General features: G+C 36.6%; 1 protein-coding gene across 1 annotated transcript in view; it reads right to left on the bottom strand.

Moving 5' to 3' along the window:
* Window positions 1–22,372, bottom strand: part of LOC150104025 (hemicentin-1-like) — a 427,367-nt gene that overhangs the window by 145,136 nt on the left and 259,859 nt on the right. Inside the window, exon 11 of the mRNA XM_090396384.1 lies at window positions 18,335–18,491. Coding sequence (XP_090252510.1) covers window positions 18,335–18,491 — 157 coding nt within the window. The remainder of the gene's footprint in view (window positions 1–18,334; window positions 18,492–22,372) is intronic.

Below are 22,372 nucleotides of genomic sequence, written 5' to 3'. Positions count from 1 at the left end.
GCCGGGTCCCCTTCAGGGGTTGGACAGACTAATCACCCCTCCCTGTAAAAAATTATCTGATTACGGAAACTGCATATCTGGATGAACAAATGCTCCTGGCAACAGACGTGACTTGCAAGACCCCAGAAGACAATTATCTAGCCTGGTCTGGATAATGTATATATGACACATCAAGGGGGGGAAGCCTTTCAGAACCCTTGTTGTTAAAAGAGCCACTTATGAAGCCACAAAAAATTTTAAAGATTGGATCATGGAATGTCAGAACACTCTACCAGGTAGGAAAAACTAGGCAGGTAACAAATGAAATGGACAATTGTAAGTTAGACATTTTAAGCATCAGCAAACTCAAATGGACCGGTTTTGGTAGACTTATAACTAAAGACAACCAGACAATACTGTACTCCAAATCAGAGGAGAAGCATGAAAAAGGAGTTTGCACTAATATTGACCCCAAAAGTCTGATGGAATGGGAACCAGTAAACGAGAGAATTATAAAAGCCAGGTTCTATTCCAAATTTATCAAACTTTCTGTTGTGCAGGTTTACACACCTACTAATGATGCAGATGAAGAAATAAAAGAATGCTTTTATGAACAACTCCAAAAGGTAATAAATTCTATTCCAAAACACGATATGATAATACTCATTGGCGATCTTAATGAAAAAGTGGGTAAAAGGTCATGTGTAGAAGAAATATCCTTAGGTTTCGAGGATTGTGGAGACTGAAATGAAAATGGCATGATGTTTGTATCCTTTTGTGAAATGATCAACTTTGTCATTGGAGGAAGTAAATTCAAGCATAAAGAAATACATAAATTGACTTGGATCTCACCGGACTGCAATACAAGAAACCAAATTGATCATGTTGCTATAGTAAATTCGTAAGATCCATGCTTGATGTGAGAGTCAAACGTGGTGCAGATGTTGGTTCTGATCACTTCTTGTTAGTGACGAAGTTGAAATTAAAACTTCAGAGTGTATTAAGAAAGAAAAGAAGTTCAAGAACTGCATTTAATATTGAAAAATTAAAAATTAAAGAAACAAGAGAAAAGTTTGCTTTGGAGATAAAGAACAGAATCAATATATTAGAAATAGAGGAAAATCAAGATGTAACAGTAGAAAACAACAAAGTAGAAGAATATTGGAAAAACTTCAGGAATACATACAATGAAGTTGCTGAAGATGTAATTGGTAAACAAAGACAAAAGAAAATTAAAGAATGGTTAACTGCAGAAACTTGGAAGATCATTGAAGAGAGAAAAAAAATTAAATCATTAATGAACAATACAAATTCAGAACGATTATATAAGATACATAGCAACAATCGCTATAATGAGCTAAATAAAAGCGTAAAGAGAGCTGCAAGAGCCAACAAGAGAAAATATATTGATGAATTAGCAAAAGAAGCACAACATGCTGCAGAAAATGGACAAATCAGACAACTTTATCAGAATATAAAACAAATCAAAGGTAAAAAAGCAATCCCTTCTTCCATTAGAGACAAACAAGGAAAGTTATTGATGACTGACTCCAAAATCGAAGCAAAGACTATTTTGAAGAAACTTTGAATGTAAAGGTAGATACAGGATCTCAACAGGCACAAAATATTACAACTAGTGTAATATCCACTTTGAACATTTACAAAGATGAGATTTCGTTGAGCGAAGTCAAAGATGCCTTGAAGGCACTAAAATCTAACAAAGCATGCAGAAATGATAATATCAATGCTAAAATGTTAAAAGCTGATCGTAACACAACTACTGCTAAATTACAAAGGTTATACAATGAAATATGGAAGACAATTCCTGAATAATGGAAAGAAGCAGCAATTATAAAAATTCCCAAAAAAGGAGATTTGACCAAGTGTGAAAATTGGAGAGGAATAAGTTTGCTTTCAATCCCTGCAAAAGTTTTTACCAAAATTTTAATTAATAGATTAAAAGAGGACATCAAAAATTTACTAAGAGAAGAACAGGCAGGTTTTAGAACTAGTTGCGGAACTATCTAACAAATATTCACTCTTAGAAATATAATCAAACAATGTATAGAATTTCAAGCCCCACTTTACCTAAACTTCATCGATTTCAGTAAAGCATTTGACTCAGTAAATAGGGAGAAACTTTGGAAAATATTTGGAAAATGGCAGCAAGTCTTGTGTGGAAGTAAATGGAAAACTTACAGACTTCTTTATCATCAAAACTGGAGTTAGGCAGGGTTGTGTGTTATCTGGTCTATTATTTATAATTTTAATTGATTGGATTATGAAAAACTCAATTAATCATCAAAAGAGAGGAATATGTTTGGACGTTACATCCACTACAAGAACTTGATTTTGCTGATGACATAGTGCTCCTATCCTCCAAGTTAAATGGCTTATAGCTAAACACTGATGACGTTGCTCACTGTGCAGAAACTGTGGGTCTACATATAAACAAGAAGAAAACCAAGGTCATGTGAATAAATGAAAAATCAAATAAAGAAATTAAGTTAAAAAAATGAAACAATTGAAGATGTTGATACTTTTACATACCTTGGATCAGTAATAAATAAACAAGGCGGCACTGACGAAGACATTTTACAAAGAATTGTAAAAGCACAAAATTGTTTCAGGTCATTAAACAAATTATGGAAAGCATCAAATATTACCGTTAAAGTGAAAATATAGTGAATATAAATCTGTTGTGTAAACAGTACTGCTATATGGCTCTGAAACTTGGAAACTTACCAAGGCACAAAGTAATGAATTGGCCATTTTCCAAAACAAGTGTTTAAGAAGAATTTTAAAAATCTTCTGGCCAAATACAATTACCAACAAGTAACTTTTAAAGAAAATCTTTACCAAGTCAATAGATGAAGAGATTTGCCTAAGAAGATGGAAATGGACAAATATGTTCTTCACATGGGGATAAACAGAATTCTTCAAGTAGCACTGAGTTGGTCTCCAGACGGAAGACGCTCTAGAGGTCATCCAAAATCAACTTGGAGAAGAATGATGGAATCCGAAATGAAAGAGGCAAGATGGGTAAGTTGGACAGAAGCAAGAGCAGCTGCGAGGGACAGGGGCAGATGGAAAACCAGGATTGCAGCCTTATGTGCCAGTTAGCACAGAAAGACTTGGTGATGATGATGATGAAATAAATTGTAATTTCCTTTACATGTATAAAATAGTTTTTTAAAGTATATCATTATGCAAATATGGAAAGAGAATATCATCAGCATTAGATTCCTGATATGTACCCTTTTAACCTACTTCATCTGCCATCTTCACTAAAAACTGTGCCTAAATAGATGAAACATTTTACTTGTTCAATAGGATCAGAATGCAGCTGAAGTTTTCTATACTCCTGCCTCCTATTTTCATAGTTTAGGTCTTTTTTTTTTGCTGATTTTCATGCCAAAATTGTTATAGCTGTCAGTGGTGCACCCAGAGGAGGGGGACCAAGGGGACCTGGCACCCCCAAAGAAAAAGGGAAAACACTAGAAAATTTTCTGAAAATCTTTTTCTAATTATAATAAGTTTAGTTTAATCCTTTATCCAAGTGTGAGCAAAACAAAGTTTGCGCCTGAAAGTATCTTCAGGACTGGGGTAAGGTAGTGCAACACCAGGCAACTCGTTGCAAAGGTGGAGAAAGCTCTCATCACTCTTATCTCAGTATCTCCCATAATGCAAAGCACATCTCCTTGCGGATATGTGTAATGCTATGCATTAAAGCAAAGGGCCACTACCCATACTGGTTTCGACCTTTATTGAGGTCTCGTCAGTGGGAGTCAGGCCCAGTAGTGGAGATACAAAGGCAGAAGCAATGAGAGGTCATTCTAACCTATAGGAGTTGCCAAAGGGTGTGCAACCTTATTATTAAATTACTCCGGATTCAGAGAAAGAAGTTGAGAGTTTATTTTTCACTTGGTTAGACTATAATAAGTTTAGTTTAATCCTTTATCCAAGTGTGAGCAAAACAAAGTTTGCACCTGAAAGTATCTTCAGGACTGGAGTAAGGTAGTGCAACACCAGGCAACTTGTTGCAAAGGTGGAGAAACTTGCTGTTGCACTACCTTACCCCAGTCCTGAAGATACTTTCAGGTGCAAACTTTGTTTTGAACCAGAGTGTAGTAGTAGTTTGTCATGGGCAGATTAATGGGTATGAAAGATAAACGTTGTTGTGGGCCGAGCTTAATGACTACAGGTAGATAAATGGGGATAACAAATAAAAGTTGTTGTTGGTGGATGAATGGGAATTATAGATAATTCAGAGAGGAACTGTCGTGACGTTCTATTTTCATGTTATGTTCTAAATCCGCCATCTTGGTTCAAGTCACTCTTATCAATATAACAACTAATTGCAAATTGATCACCGATCCAAAAGTAGGGAAATTTATAATTATACTGCGCCACCCTATTTTTAGATTAGTCTATATAAAATAGTAGGGTCAATTCTTAATTAAGTTAGCAGTCTCCTCATTTATTTAGGCCGAATTATTTACTATTCCACTTGGGGTTCCTGCAAGATTCGAATATTTATGAACGGTGCAATAAAAGGGAATTCAGGCAAACACAATATTTAGATTAACAAAATAAAACATTTAATGCATGATATATATAACAAATACAAGAATTCTGCTTTAAAATGAAACAATACAATCAACTTAATACATCTTGCTAAGTCACTCATGCCAATTCAATGTTCTAAACTTTCACATACAATTCACAGCTTCAAAATCACAAGCTTTCTTAACTCAAGTTAATAAAACGAAACTTCTTATTTAATCAGTCTCCACATATCTATCAGCTGTACTTAATGTTTAAATTCACAGGAAGCACTAATCAAGGTAGACAATATTCCAAGCAATCTTATTTCGGACTTTGAACTTCGAAGATATGTTAATGTTAGAATAAACAAACAAGTATGACTACTCTTACCAGATACAATCTTCAATACATCAATTAATTGTGAGCACACTGATGAATTAACTTATTTACGTTAGCGGAACACATTAATAAAAATTCTCCAACGATTTAACTGAACTACTGTTAATTGCGCTTCACTACTCAAAAAAAAAAAAACACATCAACAAGGCACTGATATCTTTCCTTGTTTACTTTTCTCAAACTAGTTAATTTCAATATAATTCTTCTCAGGGCAACATAGAATTAAGACGTAATCCTAGACTAACTGGAACTAATCAGAATTTTCCATTGAATGTCCAGTTCTTTATTTATCCGGATACTATATTAATTTTCCTTTACAACACAGCTGACTTCACTTGCAGCTAAGTATATGATTCACTATGTTTTGGCTCACTTCTAAACACTATTCTCATGAATTTCTGCCCTAGAGAACTTATAATTTTCTTCCACTTCCTTTGCTTGTATCCTACCTTCCTTCCCGCTCCGCAAAAACTTCCTCTCCTTACTCTAATTAAAAATCTTATCTATATAATATCTTTCCTCTCCTTTCAATCCGAAGGTCACGCTCTATTCGACTCGTGCTTGTTTATTTCATGCATCTCCGTGACAACAAATGAACACAAACATTTCGCTAATGTAATACAATGCTCTACTACTACATGAGTGATTACATAACGTTAAATTTTCGCAAATAAGAATAAACAGAATATTTAAGCTACTTAATCAGCTTTTTCATTACGTATAGAATTAATTATAATAATACTTTTCGTTACATCATATATATATTTTAGTTATTATAAATTCTGCACATATTATTGCTTAACAAATTAATAGTAGGTTAAGTTTAGAATAAATATTTAAATAGTAATCCTAAATTAAGGAATAATAAATAATTTTTATACAAATCATGATTAAAACATAATAAGCAATGTTAAATGTGAATGAAAAAAAATAAATTACACAACATAGTTTCATTCACAATTTAACAGAACTGAATCAGTATTTTTCTCCATTGATGAGGAAAGATGTACAGCAATGATGTTTATCTATTATCCCCATTCATCTGCCCACAACAACTTTTATTTCTTATCCCCATTTATATGTCCGTAATCATTAAGCTCAGCCCACAACAATGTTTATCTTTCATCCCCGTTAATCTGCCAACGACAACCTACGACTACATTCTGGTTCGACATGCGACATCCAGGTTAGTTTAGGTTAGGTTAGGTTAGTTTATAATGATTTCTGATTTCATTGAGTGCAAAAGAAGTACTTTCCTTACTTTTTTCATTATAACCTAACCTAACCAATAAAGGTTAGGTTAGTTTATAATGATTTCCAACCGATAAAGGTTAGGTTAGGTTAGTTTATAATGATTTATGGATTCTGATTTCATCGAGCGCAAAAGAAGTACTTTCCTTATAAACTAACCTAAGCTCTTATTATTATTATTAATAAACAAGACCTCATGGAGTCAAAGACTCATCTGGGAGGTACTTTTATCACACACATATCATCATACCATGTCTTAAACACACTCAAACTCTTTGCAGACACCAAACTCTCAGGCAAGGCATTCCAATCATTCACAACTCTGCACGAAAAAAACCTGCCTCTCACTCCCCTACTCACAACCTCTTTATACAGTTTACAGGGATGACCTCTGGTTCTCACCTGATCTCCCACTATTCTCTGTAGAACACCTCCACCATTGATCTTATAACAACCACTTACCAACTTGTAGGTCTCTATCATATCTCCCCTCTTCCTTCTCTCCACCAGACTCTGCAAATTACATCTTCTCAATCTTTCCAGAGATTGAGAAGATGTAATTTTTCATACTCAACATTCCAGAGGTCAGAAAATATCTTAGTCAGTTGCCTTTGGACCCTTTCCAACATCTCTTCATCCTTCTGAAAACCCGGTGACCAAATCTGGGCACAATAGTCCATGTGTGGCCTAATCAAAGCCTTATACAACGGAACAAGAATCTCCCTACTTCTACACGTCGGTGTCCTCCGCATCATTCCCAGAAGTCTTTGTGTTGTCTTCACAATTTTGGAGATGTGTCCCCTAAATTTTAGATCCTTATCTACTATCACCCCCAGATCTCTTATTTCCTCTACCTCCAATAATATATTCTCATCAAGCATAAATTCTGCATCCCAACTTTGTTTTCCAAATTTTAAAACCTTACATTTTGCAACATTGAACTCACATCCCCATTTGCTTACCCAAGCACCAATTTATTCAAGTCTTCTTGCAAGGCCACTACATCTTCACTACTCTTTATGGTTCGTCCCAACTTTGCATCATCTGCAAACAACTGAATATCTCCATCCAAATCTTCACCAATGCCATTAATATACAAGTTAAATAGTAATGGCCCTAAAACAGACCACTGAGGCACTCCACTAGTGACTTTCCTTTTCCTGGATATCGCACCCATACACAACTTGTTGATACCTATCAGATAGCCAGTCTCCAATCCAATGCACTAATCTAATATCCAACCCCATCTGCTCTAGTTTGACTGTCAACTTATCATGAGGTACTCTATCAAAAGCTTTTGCGAAATCCAAGTATATTACTGTGCACAAAAAGAAATTGAGTTGGTGTTATGATACAGTATTCTTGAACATTTAAATACTTGAAACACAATAATATCTGGTCAAAAAATATTCAAACTATACCTCAAAAATCTTAAATTCAGTTGCATTAAATTAATATCTCAGTTTATCTTTTTTTTTTTTTCCACTTCAAAAAGTTTATAAATATATAGTAGAAGCCCAAGTCAAGTGACCAAACATGGAACTGTAAGCAAGCCACTTACAGGTTTCCATTAAGCAGAGTAGTGATCACATAAGCAATGAAATTCATGTACAACCCTTTACCACTCATTTACAATCAATCACACCAAGACATTCTCTATCATCTACTACTCTACACCATCTATTCACCAAACTGACTTACTGTCCTCCTTTCTGTCTTAACAAACCATTGAAATTGTGCAGAAGAGGTATTGTGTCAACTCTATAGGAGATATTATTATTATTATTATTATTCCGGGCAACTCCGAGCATTCTACAGACTCATCGAGGGAGGCCCTAACATCATGTCAAGAACAACTATTCGACATTCACACAATATCTATCATACCTTGCCTTGAACTCATTCATGGTCGTAGAACCCACAACAGACTCTGGCAGCTTATTCCACTCATTCACCACTCTCCAAGTAAAAAACCTAGCTCTAACACCCCTGCTAACCACATTCTTGCCCAGCTTCCATGTATGGCTCGTAGTCCTCCCACCACCAGTCCTATTCTCAAAAATATCTTCTGGATTAATCTTATAGAAATCCTTCAGTAATTTGAATGTCTCAATCATATCACCCCTTTTCTGCCTATCGACCAATTTTTGCAACCCACAAATCTTCAACCTGTTCTCATAAGGATCATTCCATAGACCTGCTATCATCTTGGTCACTTGTCTCTGGATCCTCTCCACTTCCTCCGCATCAAGAAGAAACCCTGGCATCCATATCTTGGCACAGTAGTCTAGATGGAGTCTTATCAAGGCTCGATACAGAGGAACAATAACTTGTTAAAGTATTTTTCAGAAGCCAAGTGATGTGATGAGCTCATTTAGCCACTTTTGCAATGTGCCCCCCTAAACTTCAATTCCCTATCCACTAACACACCCAAATCCCTGGCCTCATTAATCTCCTGGAGTACGGTTCCACCAATGTGATATACTGCTGCTACACCAAAATGCATAACCTTACACTTTGCCACATTAAATTGACATTCATTTTCCCTAGCCCAGTCCTTCAAACTATTCAATTCATCCTGTAAAATTTTGACATCCTGTGCACTCAAAATTGTTCTACCCAACTTTGCATCATCAGCAAACAAGTGAACACTTCCTCTCAGATGCTTTCCTATATCATTGATTAACAAATTGAAAAGTAGTGGTCCAAGAACAGAGCCCTGCGGCACACCACTAGTCACAAGCCGTCTTTTGGACTCAACTCCTGAATAAACCACTCTCTGGTATATCTCCATCAACCACCCTCCTATCCATCTCACCAACCCTATATCCATCCCCATCTTCTTAGGTTATTGATTAGAGTTCCATGTGGTATCCTATCAAAGGCCTTTGCAAGGTCCGGTAGAATCACTGTAAACCCATTACCCTTATCCAGTTCAGCTGCCACTGTGTTATAAAACGTGAGCAAGTTACTGAGGCATTATCTACCCTTCACAAAACCATGTTGTCCCCCATACAATATCCCATTTCCATCTATCCATTCCTGTATTCTTTTCTTGACTAATTTCTCCAAGACCTTGACAACGATTCCTGATATGCTAATCGGTGGGTAATTTACAACAGTAGTCTCGGAACCTCCTTTATGCAGTGGAACTATTTCCTCTCTTTCCACCCCCTCGATCAAATTAAACAAAATGGTCAAGGGTACTGAAAATTCTTCAGCTGCTTCACGTACGACACGAGCTTGTATACCATCCAATCCCACAGATGCATTGACATTGAGGTTATGCAATAGACTACTCACCTCCACTTCATTCACCACAATTCCCATATAATGATCTATTGGTTCATTCATTTCTGTAATGTCACTGGATGATATATTCTTGCAAAGTGCTCACTCAGTAACTCAACTATATCAACTGATTCAGTTACCTTCCTACCATCGGCATTCTTTAAAATCATTCTGCCATATATATTTTTTCTTTTACTTGCAACATATCGAAAAAACTGTTTAGGATTCTCTTTAGCCTGCATGGCCAATGTTCTTTCATAATCCTTTTTTGCTTTTCTTACCACACTCGTTACCCTTCTGGCCTGAGCTTTATACTGTTCATGTGCCTGCCGGTCACCTTTCTCCTTAAATTCCCCCCATAGTTGTTTCTTTTTTTGCAGCTCAAGCTTAATGGTGTTATTCATCCATTTAACCCCTACTTGATTTATTATTCGGACTCTAGGTATACAGGCAGCCATTGCTTCCTGCAAACACTTCTTAATTGCCTCCCATGCACTATCAACTTCTAGCCCTTGCAGTTGTACATGCCATGGCACTGAACTAATCACAATCCTAAGCTTGTCATACTCACCAGCCCAATAATTCCACATGTACCCTGTCTTAATTGTAAATTCCACACCTTTAGCCACCTCCCAAGTCAAGACCCTATGATCACTCTCACCAACTGGTGGCCATGTGGTCATATTTGTTACAGCCAAATCCTCAGATGCAATTACTAGGTCGAGCACTCTCTGACCCCAAGTATTTTCCATTACATGCTGTAGCAGATAGTTATCCCTTAATAACTGCATAAAATCCAATTCCTTCCTCCCGTGTGTCCTCTCCTCACTCCAATCAATGTGACCATAGTTGAAATCTCCCAAAATAATTACCCTCTTTCCATTAATTTCTTCTATTTGCTTGTGCATACTATCTCCACCATCTTTTCCATCACCTGGTCTATAGCAACATCCAATTGTATATTTTGTTCTGGTAGCCTCAATCTCACACCAAATGGTCTCAAATGTGCTCTTTTCTCTATCCTACAATTCAACTTTTATTCTCCATGGCTGCAGCTCATCAGCTATCATCAACAACACTCCTCCCCCCATTTTATTCTCCCTGTCATTCCTGAACACACTATACCCATCACATTCAATCCCACTAGCTATATCATGTACAGTCAGCCATGTTTCATTAATGCCAATAACCTGTGGTCTGGAAGTGCCAATCATGGCCAAAAATTCTTCTTTCTTGTTCCTAATACTCCTAGCATTAGTGTACATGAATTTCAGACCCCCATTAGCAACATCCCTACCTTGATGCCTTATACTAACTATCCCATTCCGATTTGTTGTTCTTATTCGCTCGGGCATATTATACTCATTCATACACTCAATAAGGTCTGCATATCTACTCTCCCCCCCCCCTTAATAAATCTAGTTTCCCTGATTCTGCACATCCACTTCACTCAACAACACTTTTTCAAGTCTCCTTACACCGAATCCATTCAAATGCAAGCCATCCATCTTATATAGATCCTTTCGCCCATCGAACTCACTCCACATGTCCACAAATTCCACACCACTCGTCATACATAACCCACACATAAAGTAATTTGCAATTATGGCCCTCCTTTTAAACACTTCACTGTCATACCACGGCAAAAGACTAATCATTCTAACTCTCTCGCTCTTTTCTTTTGCTACCTCAAACAATTCATTCAGGTCCTCTATCATTTCCATTTTATCTCATTTCAAATCATTTGTACCTGCCACAATAATCATTTCTTTCACCCTTTCTTTTTGCTCTCTAATAGACTCAGTTAGATCCTTGATGGTCGCACCAGGTTAGTACGAATTTTTCAAATCCTCTACTAACAAACCTCGTACTAACGAATCTCCATACAGCACTCTCTCCTTCATTTTGTTTCAGTTCATACTCATACTCTTATTTTTCCTGTCATACTTTTTATTATTGGCCGGTACACTCAGTAGACTTTTGATCATATATTCTAGCTGCCGCTTTTCTCTTTGTATCGCTCCGCTCAACAACGCGATCTCACTCATAGCATCTATCTCATCTTTTTTATTTTCTGTTAAACCATTAATTTGCTCTGTATTAATACCATCATTCACACTTTCTACATTCACGCTCTCACAGTTCTCTGGTACAACCTCGCCATTTCTTGTCATATCACTATTTTCTTCATTCTGAAGTTTGACAAAAATATCATGGCCTCTCCTATATATCTCCTATAGTGATATATTATTTTATATGGGCATTTCCACGAAGTCTGAAGGCTCATCGCAGGAGGTTGAAACTAAATGCTATATATATATAACTTCTATCATACCTCTCTATAAACCTCATTCCATGACCACCTCTGATAATAACCTATTCAAGTTATTCATTACTTTCCAAACAAAAAAAATCTAGGCCTCAAACTCTTACACAACCCACTTGTTAAGTATGGAAAAATGTCTTCTGCATTAGTCTTATGAAACCCATTAATAACTGATATGTTTCTATTAAATCCCATCTTTTTTGCTTATCAACTAAACTTTGCAGATCACACACACACACACACCTTCAATCTATTCTGATAGGAAACTTTCTACAGACCTGTCATCAACTTAGTCACTTGCCTCTGAATTTTTTCCATGCTCATCACCATCGGCTCATTCTCAAAAAAAAAACCAGGCAACCGAACTTGTGCACAATAATCAAGATATAACTGTATGAAAACATTACATAAAAAAGCATATAGGTTTTTCAACTGAGTGATCTTCAACTCTCTGTCCAATCACCTGGAAATTACTAGCCTCATCAATTTTATGTAGTCAGTTCCATTTAAAGTGCACGTTACGCTCTTCCATGTTACCCTGAAGGATAGCAGCAATGATTATCCTACAGGATGATTTTAAAATATTCACATTGTGGAACAGGATAACAATTGTCAATTGAGTATTTAAGTGTCAACATAATGTTTATACATACTACCCCTTCCAGTTTTGCATCATGATTAAAAAAAAAAAAAACAGGAAATGGGATATTGTAACTCAGATAATTAACTTCTCCTGAATTCTACTCCATCATATAGTGGAATCATTCAAGGAGAACTTTATCAGTGTATATCAGTTATCAGTTGAGAGGTCAATTGTGTCACAAAAGAAGTAGTGTGTAAAGAGGGCTCCTGTTCAGATAAGTTTTTGAAATAATTAATAGTATATCAATTCATATTCATGAGTAAGAGTTGCTACAAACGTTGTGCGCTTGTAGTGTTATTAGTGTGTGGGATACTTTGTTTAAATTTATTTACGAATTTGTTGATATTAGAGCTTAGTGTACTAACTCGCAAAGGAAAGATGGCAGCGGCTTTGTCCATGCAGGAATTTAAATTCGACTTCAGTCGTTTCAAGAGATGTGAAGTGTGCTATAAGTACTCGTTTGACATAAATAAATTGTGGATATTTAAGATCGATGGAAGGAGGGTGTGTGAGAAATGTGAGATGAATGAGGACTTGATGAATGCTAATATGTTGATGACTGAAAGTGTTAATAGCGAGAATGCCATGAGAAGGATGAGTGCTAGTCTGATAGAGAAGGACAGTGTAAAACAGCAGCGAAAAAATGATAAAAAAAGATTTGAAAAAGAGAATGAGTGATCTGAAAAACTTAATTGATGGTAAGAATAACAAAAGTGATGTGAATGTGGCAGAAGCCAATGAAACTGAGAGAATGAATGAAAGTGTAAGTGTAATGCAAAGTTCGAAAGCTTGAAAATTTGAAAGAATGAACGAGAGCGAAAGTTTGATGCAAGGTTCTAAAATACGAAAACTCAAAAGAATGAATGAAAGTGAAAGTGTGATGCAGGGTTCGAAAGTTTGAAAATTAGAAAGAATGAATGACAGCGAAAATGTGAAGCAAGATTCAAACATTGAGTTGGTTAGGATGAGGCAAGAAATGAAATCGATACGGAATGAAGTTAAGAAAATTTGAGATATGTATAAGAGAGTGAAAATGATGAAAACAAATAATGTTGGTATAAAAGAGGTAATGAAAGACCTGGAAAGTCGCATTATATAATGATTCAATTATTAAAGGCGTACTGGATGAGAGAATGCACAAGGTATGTTTTAATGGAGGTAGAATGAGAACAGTGATTGAGAAATTGGATATGAGAAGTAAGCTCATATCCAATTTCTCGTTGTAATTGCTCAATTGAGTTGAGCAATTACAACGAGCAAAAGAGTTGCTAGTTGTAATAGGAACAAATGACTTGACTGCAAACAAAGAACACATCAAATTGGATATCAGGAGGTTGCTTAGATGCTATTTCTTCCACCTCCTTATCGGCCGAGATGGAAGAAATAGTGAGACCTGGTTGGATGAAAGAGAATAAGTGTGATAGGAAAGGTGGTGAAGTGTGTTGCCTAGGTATGGCAGGTGTGAGATGAGGCAGAGAACAAGGATTATGAATGATATGTTAGGAGAATTGGGTGAGGAGAAAGGAGTGTAGTTTGTTAATGTGTTTGGAATAAATTTGAACAACGATGTGAACTGTATAAGAGTGATGGACTACATTTGAGTGGTTTTGGTGTGAGTCGCTTAGAGAGAGACTGCTGCTGGAAGTTAGAGAAGTGAGTGCAGAGAATAAATCTGATCAAGTGGGAAGCGATGTGAAAGGGCAGGAGATTTTGAAGAGTAGTTACGAAGGAAGAAGTGAGCGGCATGAATATAGAGAATGAGAGAACGGGTGTGCAGGATGAACAAGGAAATGAGGAGGCTCATGGTGGACAGGAGAACACAATGTGAGAAAGGTGGATGTTCAAAGACGATGTGAATGCATTTGTAGATAGGAAAGGAAGGGAATTACCTGGGATCAAGAGAAAACAGTTGGATTTGAAGAGGGTACTTAGATGAATAAGGAGAAAGGAAAATGGCTTGAGTTGAGCATGGAGAAATCACAACAAATGAGTGGTATCAGTGGAACCAGCTATAGATTCAGGAAGGAGCAACTGTGTTTGTATACAAATGCTAGAAGTGTAAGAAAATGCAAATAAAATCGCTGCATTAATTGAGCTGTTCAACCAAAAATTATTGGAATAAGTGAGACATGGTTGAATGAGGACAACATTCTGACAGGATTAGAGATGGAAAGTATGATGTGTTTCTTGAGGATAGAAAGGGTAAAAAAAAGAGGGGGGGAGGTGCTATTGACGATAGAGAAAGAGTTAAGTAGATACTAAGTAGAGATGCAAGCGGGAAATAGTGACAGTGGTTTTGAGGCGGTTGGATGATGTTAGAGACCTGGTAATGTGGATGGCAGCGACTATGAAATGTATAATCAAATTAGTCAAATAAATAAAGGAAGCGAAACAGTATAAATTTCTGTAAATCCAAATACAAGAAACTAAGAAAAGGGTGATCATTACGAGTGATTTCAATTATGGCAAATATAGACTGGGATGGTGAGATAGCAACTGAAAGTAAATAAAATGAGATTCTTGAGTTTTTCAGGGACAACTACCTCATACAGTATGTAACAGAGGCCACATGCAGATTCAGGGTTCTGAATTCGATCATCTCATGAGAGGATGTAATTATAAATGAGGTGTCCAATCACCCTCCAATTGGTAAAAGTGATGATGAAGTGATTACTTGGGTGGTTGACAGCAATGTGAGGACCTCTGTGAGAAAAGGGTATATGGGTATATGTGGAACTACAAGGATGGCGATTATGAAGATCTCTGGAGACAGCTTGCAGGTGCAGTATGGAATTAGGAGTTAGCTGGAAAAGAAATCAATGCAGCTTGGGGGATATTCAAGAACTATCTAGTGGAAGCAATGTCTAAATATATTTCAATGGTCAGAAGGTTAAATAAGGTAGGTGTGAAATGGATGGATGAAGAGATTAACCTCCTTACTAGCCGAGGTGGAAGAAATAGTGAGACCTAATTGCACTTCTTAATCCCTGTTATTCAATAGGTGTTACAGAACTGTATCCATATTTAGCTGGACATCTATAGACATCATGGCCAGTTGGGGTGTTAAGCATGTGATACAGAGAAAGGGGCATTATGGAGGCAGCATAAGACAAGTGATAATAACCAATTCCATGAGGATTACAAAGTCAGGTAAGGCATGATTGGTAAGGTTGGTAAGGTTACCCTTACCAACTTGACTTGGTTGGTAAGGGTAGCAAAAGTGAGGTATGAGCAGCAGTTAGTTAATGAAGACGCAGGTTTTTTTGCATTCAGAGTTGTGAATGATTGGAATGCTTGCCTGAGAGTGTGGTGTCTACAGAAAATTTGAGTGTGTTTAAGGCATGGTATGATGAGCTGTGTATATGACAAATCATCAATCATCTCCTAGATGATAGATGAGTCTTTGACTCCATAAGGTCTTGGGATAATAATAATAGTAATAATAATAATTAAACTGAAATATATGGCCTTAAATAACTAGTATTACTTATCCTTCTGTTTTTTTGTCTTAGCTGAAGAAACTTCCCATGGCACAAGTATCTCTTAAACAACAAGATTCCTCATGTTTAGCAACCTTGCCAGGACAAAACTACATGATATCTCCCCCCATATAGTCCAAATATAGAAGATTCAACTCCGAACATAGCAGAGGCTCCATAAAGTAAAATAATACACATACCAGTCACTGAATTAGAAACTTTTATTTTATGTATAGGCATTTGTCTGCCAATAGTGATCCTCTTGAATTCTCTGCATGCAGTTTGGTGAAATATGGGTTAGGAACAGCCTCCTTTAAATGCTGAAGTTAATTGTTACATACAGGAAGTTCTGTTAGTCCGTGCAAGTATTCTCAGATGAAGGTACTCTCGTTCCTCACAGATTGTCTTAGGACCACAGTACACTGCTTAGGCAAAAAATGGGAGTTAAATTTCCAGTGATTAAAAACCTAGGATATCTCACCTTTTGAGATATCCTGGGTTTGAGATATCCATTCAGCTCTGCTATTTGCAAATTCGTGCCACCAGCAAGACAGGTACCCACTATAAGACCTTTATCAAACTTGAAAATGTCCTTTGTTGATCACATTGTGATCAACACTATTGATAATTACTGACCAGCAGCATTCTTAAATAGTTGCCCAGAACATATGGTGACAGATGTAATCAAGTATTTTGCTTATATGCTGCATAAGTGAACATGTGGAATTGTTCAATGAACACTTTATTGGAGAATTTCCTCCTGGAGGAGTAAATTTTAATACTCAAGGGATAGGGCAGGTTTGAGGTTTAGAAGTGCAGAAGGAGAGTGTGTTCCAGATGCTGAGTACTCTGGATGTCAGTAAAGCTGTGGGACTGGATGGTATTTCACCACGAGATTTCAGCGAATGTGCTAAGGAACTGACAGTGCCTTTGACTTGGCTTTTCAATGAAAGTCTGACTATGGGAAAGGTGCCCAGGGAACAGAAGGAAGGTAAGATAGTGACACTGCATAAGGGTGGTAGCACACTGGAAGTGTCTAATTATAGGCCAGTTTGTGTGTCATCAGTGGTTGTTAAGATGTTGAAGAAATTAGCGAGGGACCGTATACAGCATTGGGCAGATGAGGGTAATGTTATCTGTGAGAGTCAACATGGATTTGTGAAGGGGTGCTCTTGTTTTAGTAATATGCTAGCTTTTATAATAAAGTTACAAGAGCAGTAGATGAGGGAAAGGCATATACTGCCATTTTCTTGGATTTAGCGAAGGCATTTGACTGTTTAACCTTTATATCAATAAAATTGTTGTCAGTGGATTGCAAGGGAATAGTCAGTTGTTTGTGGATGATGTGAAACTGGGAAAGGTTATTAGTAAAAGTGCAGATGTGGTAGCCCTGCAAGAGGATTTGAATAAGCTAGACAGATGGGCAAATGAATGGGGGTTTTGGTTTAATGCAAAATGTAAGGTCTTGAGGTTTGGGACACATCGATGGGATGCTGCATACTCTATGGAAGGAGTTAAACTGGAGGAAGTACGGGAGACAAGAGATCTGGGGGTTGATGATTGATAGGAACCTGAAATTTAGGGGACATATTGCAAAGGTAGTGAAGGTAACCCAGAGGGTTGCTGCAATAATGAGAAGGACACTTACCTGCAGAGATAAAATGGTAATCATTCCATTGTACAAGACTCTGATCAGACCACATTTAGACTATTGTTCTTAGATCTGGTCCCCAGGATTTGAAGGTGATAAATTAACTGCAGAAAGGTTACAAAGGTGGATAACAAAGATGGTGTCAGGACTGTACAATGGTAGTTATGAGGATCGCTGAGGGAGTGTGCACTGCAGAGTTTGGTGGATCGAAGAAGGAGAGGCGATATGATTGAGACTTTTAAGCTGTTGAGAAGTGGTTACAGGGTTGACACTGGAGAGTTCTTTCACTTGGTTGAACAGCGTGAAGGAGTGATGACTAGGGGACATCCCTTTAAGTTACAAAAGGAAACTGTGAGAAAGAGGGTGAGGAGTGGTTTCTTTGCATGGAGGGTGGTTGAACCATGGAATGCATTGCCTGATACAGTGGTGAGAGCGAGAATGGTCAATGAGTTTAAGGAGTGAAATGATAGACTTTGTGTTTCCTAAGAGGGGGACCTGCCACGATGAGTCTTGATAGACTTTGTGTTTCCTAAGAGGATGAGGCGTGATAGACTTTGTGTTTCCTAGGAAGGACCTCCAGCGATGAGTCTTTTGACTCCATGGAGGCCTAAATGATAATAATAATAATAATAATTATTATGTACATCTGCATCAGTGGCTGGTATGGGTATTATACTACTTAAACTTAAATTCATCAATGTGCAATTCTTCTTTTCATTTATCTATTAAAAAAGTAATTAAAGTAATTTTATTAGACAAAACCTTACCTTTCACCACAAGATCAAAATGTTTTTCTTTTTTTCCTAATGAACTTGTTGCTATGCAGGTATAGCGCCCTCCATCCGATGCTTCTACTTCAGCAATTTTCAACAACTGATTATCATGAAGTAAACTTACTCTTCGGGCAATATCTGTGTGAAGAACCTGTAAAATGAGAATGTTAATTAAAACTTTATATTTTTAATAGCTATTAATTTTGGTATATAAACGTTTTATTTTGTTTAAACAATTATGCTCACAGTGGTGTTAATTTTCTGGGAGAAAAATATAATCTGTTTTATTCATAATGACTACTTGCTAATAAATGAAATATTGATAACAAAAGCATATTGATAACATATAACAACAACATTGATCACTTTTGTGATCAATGTTGTTGTTATATCCAACTAACTAACAAAAAACCTTAAAACCAAACAATGTCAATATTGTTGGATATTTAGTATTAGTATTAGTTTGGTAAATAGCAATCCTATGTAATTTAAAAGTTAGAAGTTTCATAAAAATGCATTCATTAAAAAAATTTTAAGTCAGGGAATGCAAATAAAATCTTTTGTAGATTATGTATCATTATTATTATTTAATATTATTTCACACCTCCAAGGAGTCTAAAGACTCATCAAGGGAGGGCACCTACTCTACAACTCTGTCTCCACCACTCAATCCACCAATTACAATGAACCGCAGCTATCATTATGATCTACAAAAACGCCATCTACTGCCCACCACCATTAGTATTTTCACAGACAATCACAAACATCCATTCCCATGGTGGGATTCGAACCTGCGGCCTTTTTGGCTGGAAAGCGGGTATGTACCACTTGGGCAAAAATAAATAATTTTCTCTAAGTTCCACACAAAGGGAATAAACATTTCGACTTATAATATCAACTTATAATATAAAATCAACAAATAATATGAACCTGACAATTTAGCTTTGCATGCATTTAAATTTCATTGGGAAGAGCAAGAGAAGCAGCACTGGACTGAAAATATGGCAAGCTAAATTCATGGCCTCATGCACCTTATAGGTGTAAAGAGCAATAAGTTATAAGTAAATTTCATTAATGATTTAAGAATATGGAATGAAGATAGTTGATTATTATATCCTTATATCTAGTGTATATAGTTTATTTTTATATCGAGTTATTATTATTATTATTATTATTATTATTATTATTGCACTCTCCATGGAGTCGGCAGACTCATCGTAGGAGGTTCACTCAACTGACAACATATTTATCACACCAAATCTTAAAATTCTTAGTACTCCATGCATTAACAACACATTCTGGTAATGCATAAATTAAAGATGCCAAGAATTATATTCTTGGTTTAATCCTTTATTCAAGTGTAAGCAAACAAAGTCTGCACGTAAAGTAACATTACAATTGGGCAACTCGTATATAGATTCTAATGACTTCACATCACTTGTCTTAGTATCTCATAATGCAAAGCGCATAACCTTATGGACATATATAATGCTATGCATTGTGGGAAGGGTCACTACCCAAACTGGTTTCGACCTTTATTGAGGTCTCATTAGTAGAAGCCAGACCAAGAAGTGCTACCAAGGTTGAAGTAATGCGGAAGTCATATTTCAATATGCAAGTAGCCAATATGACTTCTGATCTCTAGCACCCTTACCTTTCCTAAAACCTGCTTCTTCCCTAGGCATCTCTGCCTCAACTCTGGCCTCAGTCCTATTTAGAATGATCTTTAATAAAATCTTGCCTAAGAGACGGAACTAATAGTTCTATCTTGCAATCCTTCATATCTCCCTTTTTACATAGTGGCATGAAAACCAACTTCTTTCAGTCTCTAGGGGCCACGTCCTCCCATATCCTTGTAATCACTCTATGAAACACTTTTATCCCTCCATCTCTTGTGGCTTTAATTAGCTCTGCTGGGATTCTGTCTGCATCCAGGACTTTATTATTGTTCAGCTTTTTAACTGCTCTTTATTATTTTTATCCAGGACTTTATTATTGTTCAGCTTTTTAACTGCTCTTTTAATCTCTTGCATAAGTGGAGGAAGTTCCAAATCAAAATTTTCATGGTGACAGAGCTCCCCCATATTTTCTTTATTCTCTCTCTCTGCTGTACAGTTCTTCAGAGTATTCTTTCTACTGTTTTTGATTTCCAGTTCTTCTGTTAGTACTGGTCCATTCCTGTCTTTAATTACATTTAATTTGGGCTTAAACTTATGCTTTAGGTCATAAAATAAATGAAATATCCTCTTATAATTGTGCCTCCTCATCTGGAACTCTATCTCTTCACATTTATTAGTGTAATTTTTTTCTTTATCCTGCCTGATGGCTCTTCTGACTTGTCTATGTAATCTCTTATATTCTTCAGTCCCTGTGTCTCTATATTTCTCCAACTGCTATCTGTGGATCTCTTCATCTTCTAACTGGGCCAGGATACTTCTCGGCTGTGTCCTGTATTATAATCTTGACTTCTTCCAAAAGCACTTATGGTGAGTTCTCCTCAGTGGTCTCCAAGAGATCATCCAAACTAGTTGACATTTGTTGTGTTAACATATTTGGAATTACTCTGACATCCAGAGTAATACCAGAGGGAAATAAATAATTTTGAACTTAAAAATTTGCTGAGAAAAGGAAAGGAAGGCTCTCTATTTCACAAGAGTCCACAACATTGGAACTTGGAATGCTAGAAGTATGAACCAAGGTAAGCTGGAAATAATAAAGATGGAAATGAAATGTAAGAAAGTCGATAAATTGGGAATAAGTGAACTTAGATAGACAGGAATGGGCCATTTTCAGTCAGGGGACTATATGGCGTATTACACAGGACACACGAAATGAGTCGTAAAAATGGAGTATCTTTCTTACTCAGGAAAAAGATGGCTAGGGATGTATTAAGCTATAATCCAGTGAGTGACAGAATCATTTTGCTAAGAGTCAGTGGACATTCAATGAATATGACCATCATACAGGTTTATGCACCCACTACAGAGGCACCAGAAGAAGACATAGTAGAATTTTATGGCAAGTTACAAGAAGTGAGAGATGCAACACCAAAGCAAGATTTATGGCTACTTATCAGAGATTGGAATGCAAAAGTGGGAAAAACCGAGGAACAAGGAATAACAGATTGTTTTGGCTTAGGTATTCGTAACACTGCAGGAAAGAGACTAGTTGAGTTTTGTGCAGAGAATTCTTTGTTTGTTGCTTAACACCTGATTTAAACAGCACAAACGGAGATTGTACACATGGATATCACCTGATGGACAATACAGAAATTAAATTGATTATATACTTGGACAAAGAAGATGGAAAAGTGCAATTCATTCTATCAAGACCTTTCCAGGTGCAGACTGTGGAACAGACCATGAATTATTAGTGGCTACGATACATGTGAAATTATGGAAACTGAAAATGACACAAATGTTGATCAGATATGATCCTGGAAAAATACCAGCTGAATACAATATTAGTAAGTAGAATAGATTCAACACACACAATTTGTGTGAAAGAGAACCAGATGAACCATGGGAAGAGATTAAAGATATAATTAAAATAGAAGCAAAGAAGAATATTCCAACAGTTTGTAAGAAGTAGAAATTTACAGTGGTTAAATTCAGCAGGGACTCTCCTGAGCCCGGCCCGGAACTTTTTTTTTTTGTGACTTTTCTCCCTTTACAGTAATTAAGTCTAACGCGAAACAGACAGCAATGGCAGGTTATTAAGACGTGCATATGATTGGTGTCGTATTAACAAAAGATCACACGATCTAAAGATAAAAACACAGCTGACAATTGAGTTGAAATGCTAACTCTCTTCAGCCAAATTCCATATGTGAAACTGCCATAACAACATTCACTATATATATTTCTTAGTTTTAACACATTTACGAATTTTAACACGTTCGGTTGAATTTTATTGCTGCTTTGGGGCAGGCAAACTCACACACATCTAATTAATAACAATAGTTTTTAGTTAGATACTGTGTTTGCCAATCCAACATATGGTTTTGCTTGAGTTTATACAGCATAGTTTCTG

This window comes from Typopeltis vanoorti, chromosome 8, assembly GCF_054136105.1.
Source record: "Typopeltis vanoorti isolate ZY-2024b chromosome 8, IOZ_Tvanoo_1.0, whole genome shotgun sequence".
Classification (NCBI taxonomy): domain Eukaryota; kingdom Metazoa; phylum Arthropoda; class Arachnida; order Uropygi; family Thelyphonidae; genus Typopeltis; species Typopeltis vanoorti.
The sequence above is the reverse complement of the archived record's forward strand: the minus strand, read 5'-3'. Positions and strand labels throughout refer to the sequence as shown.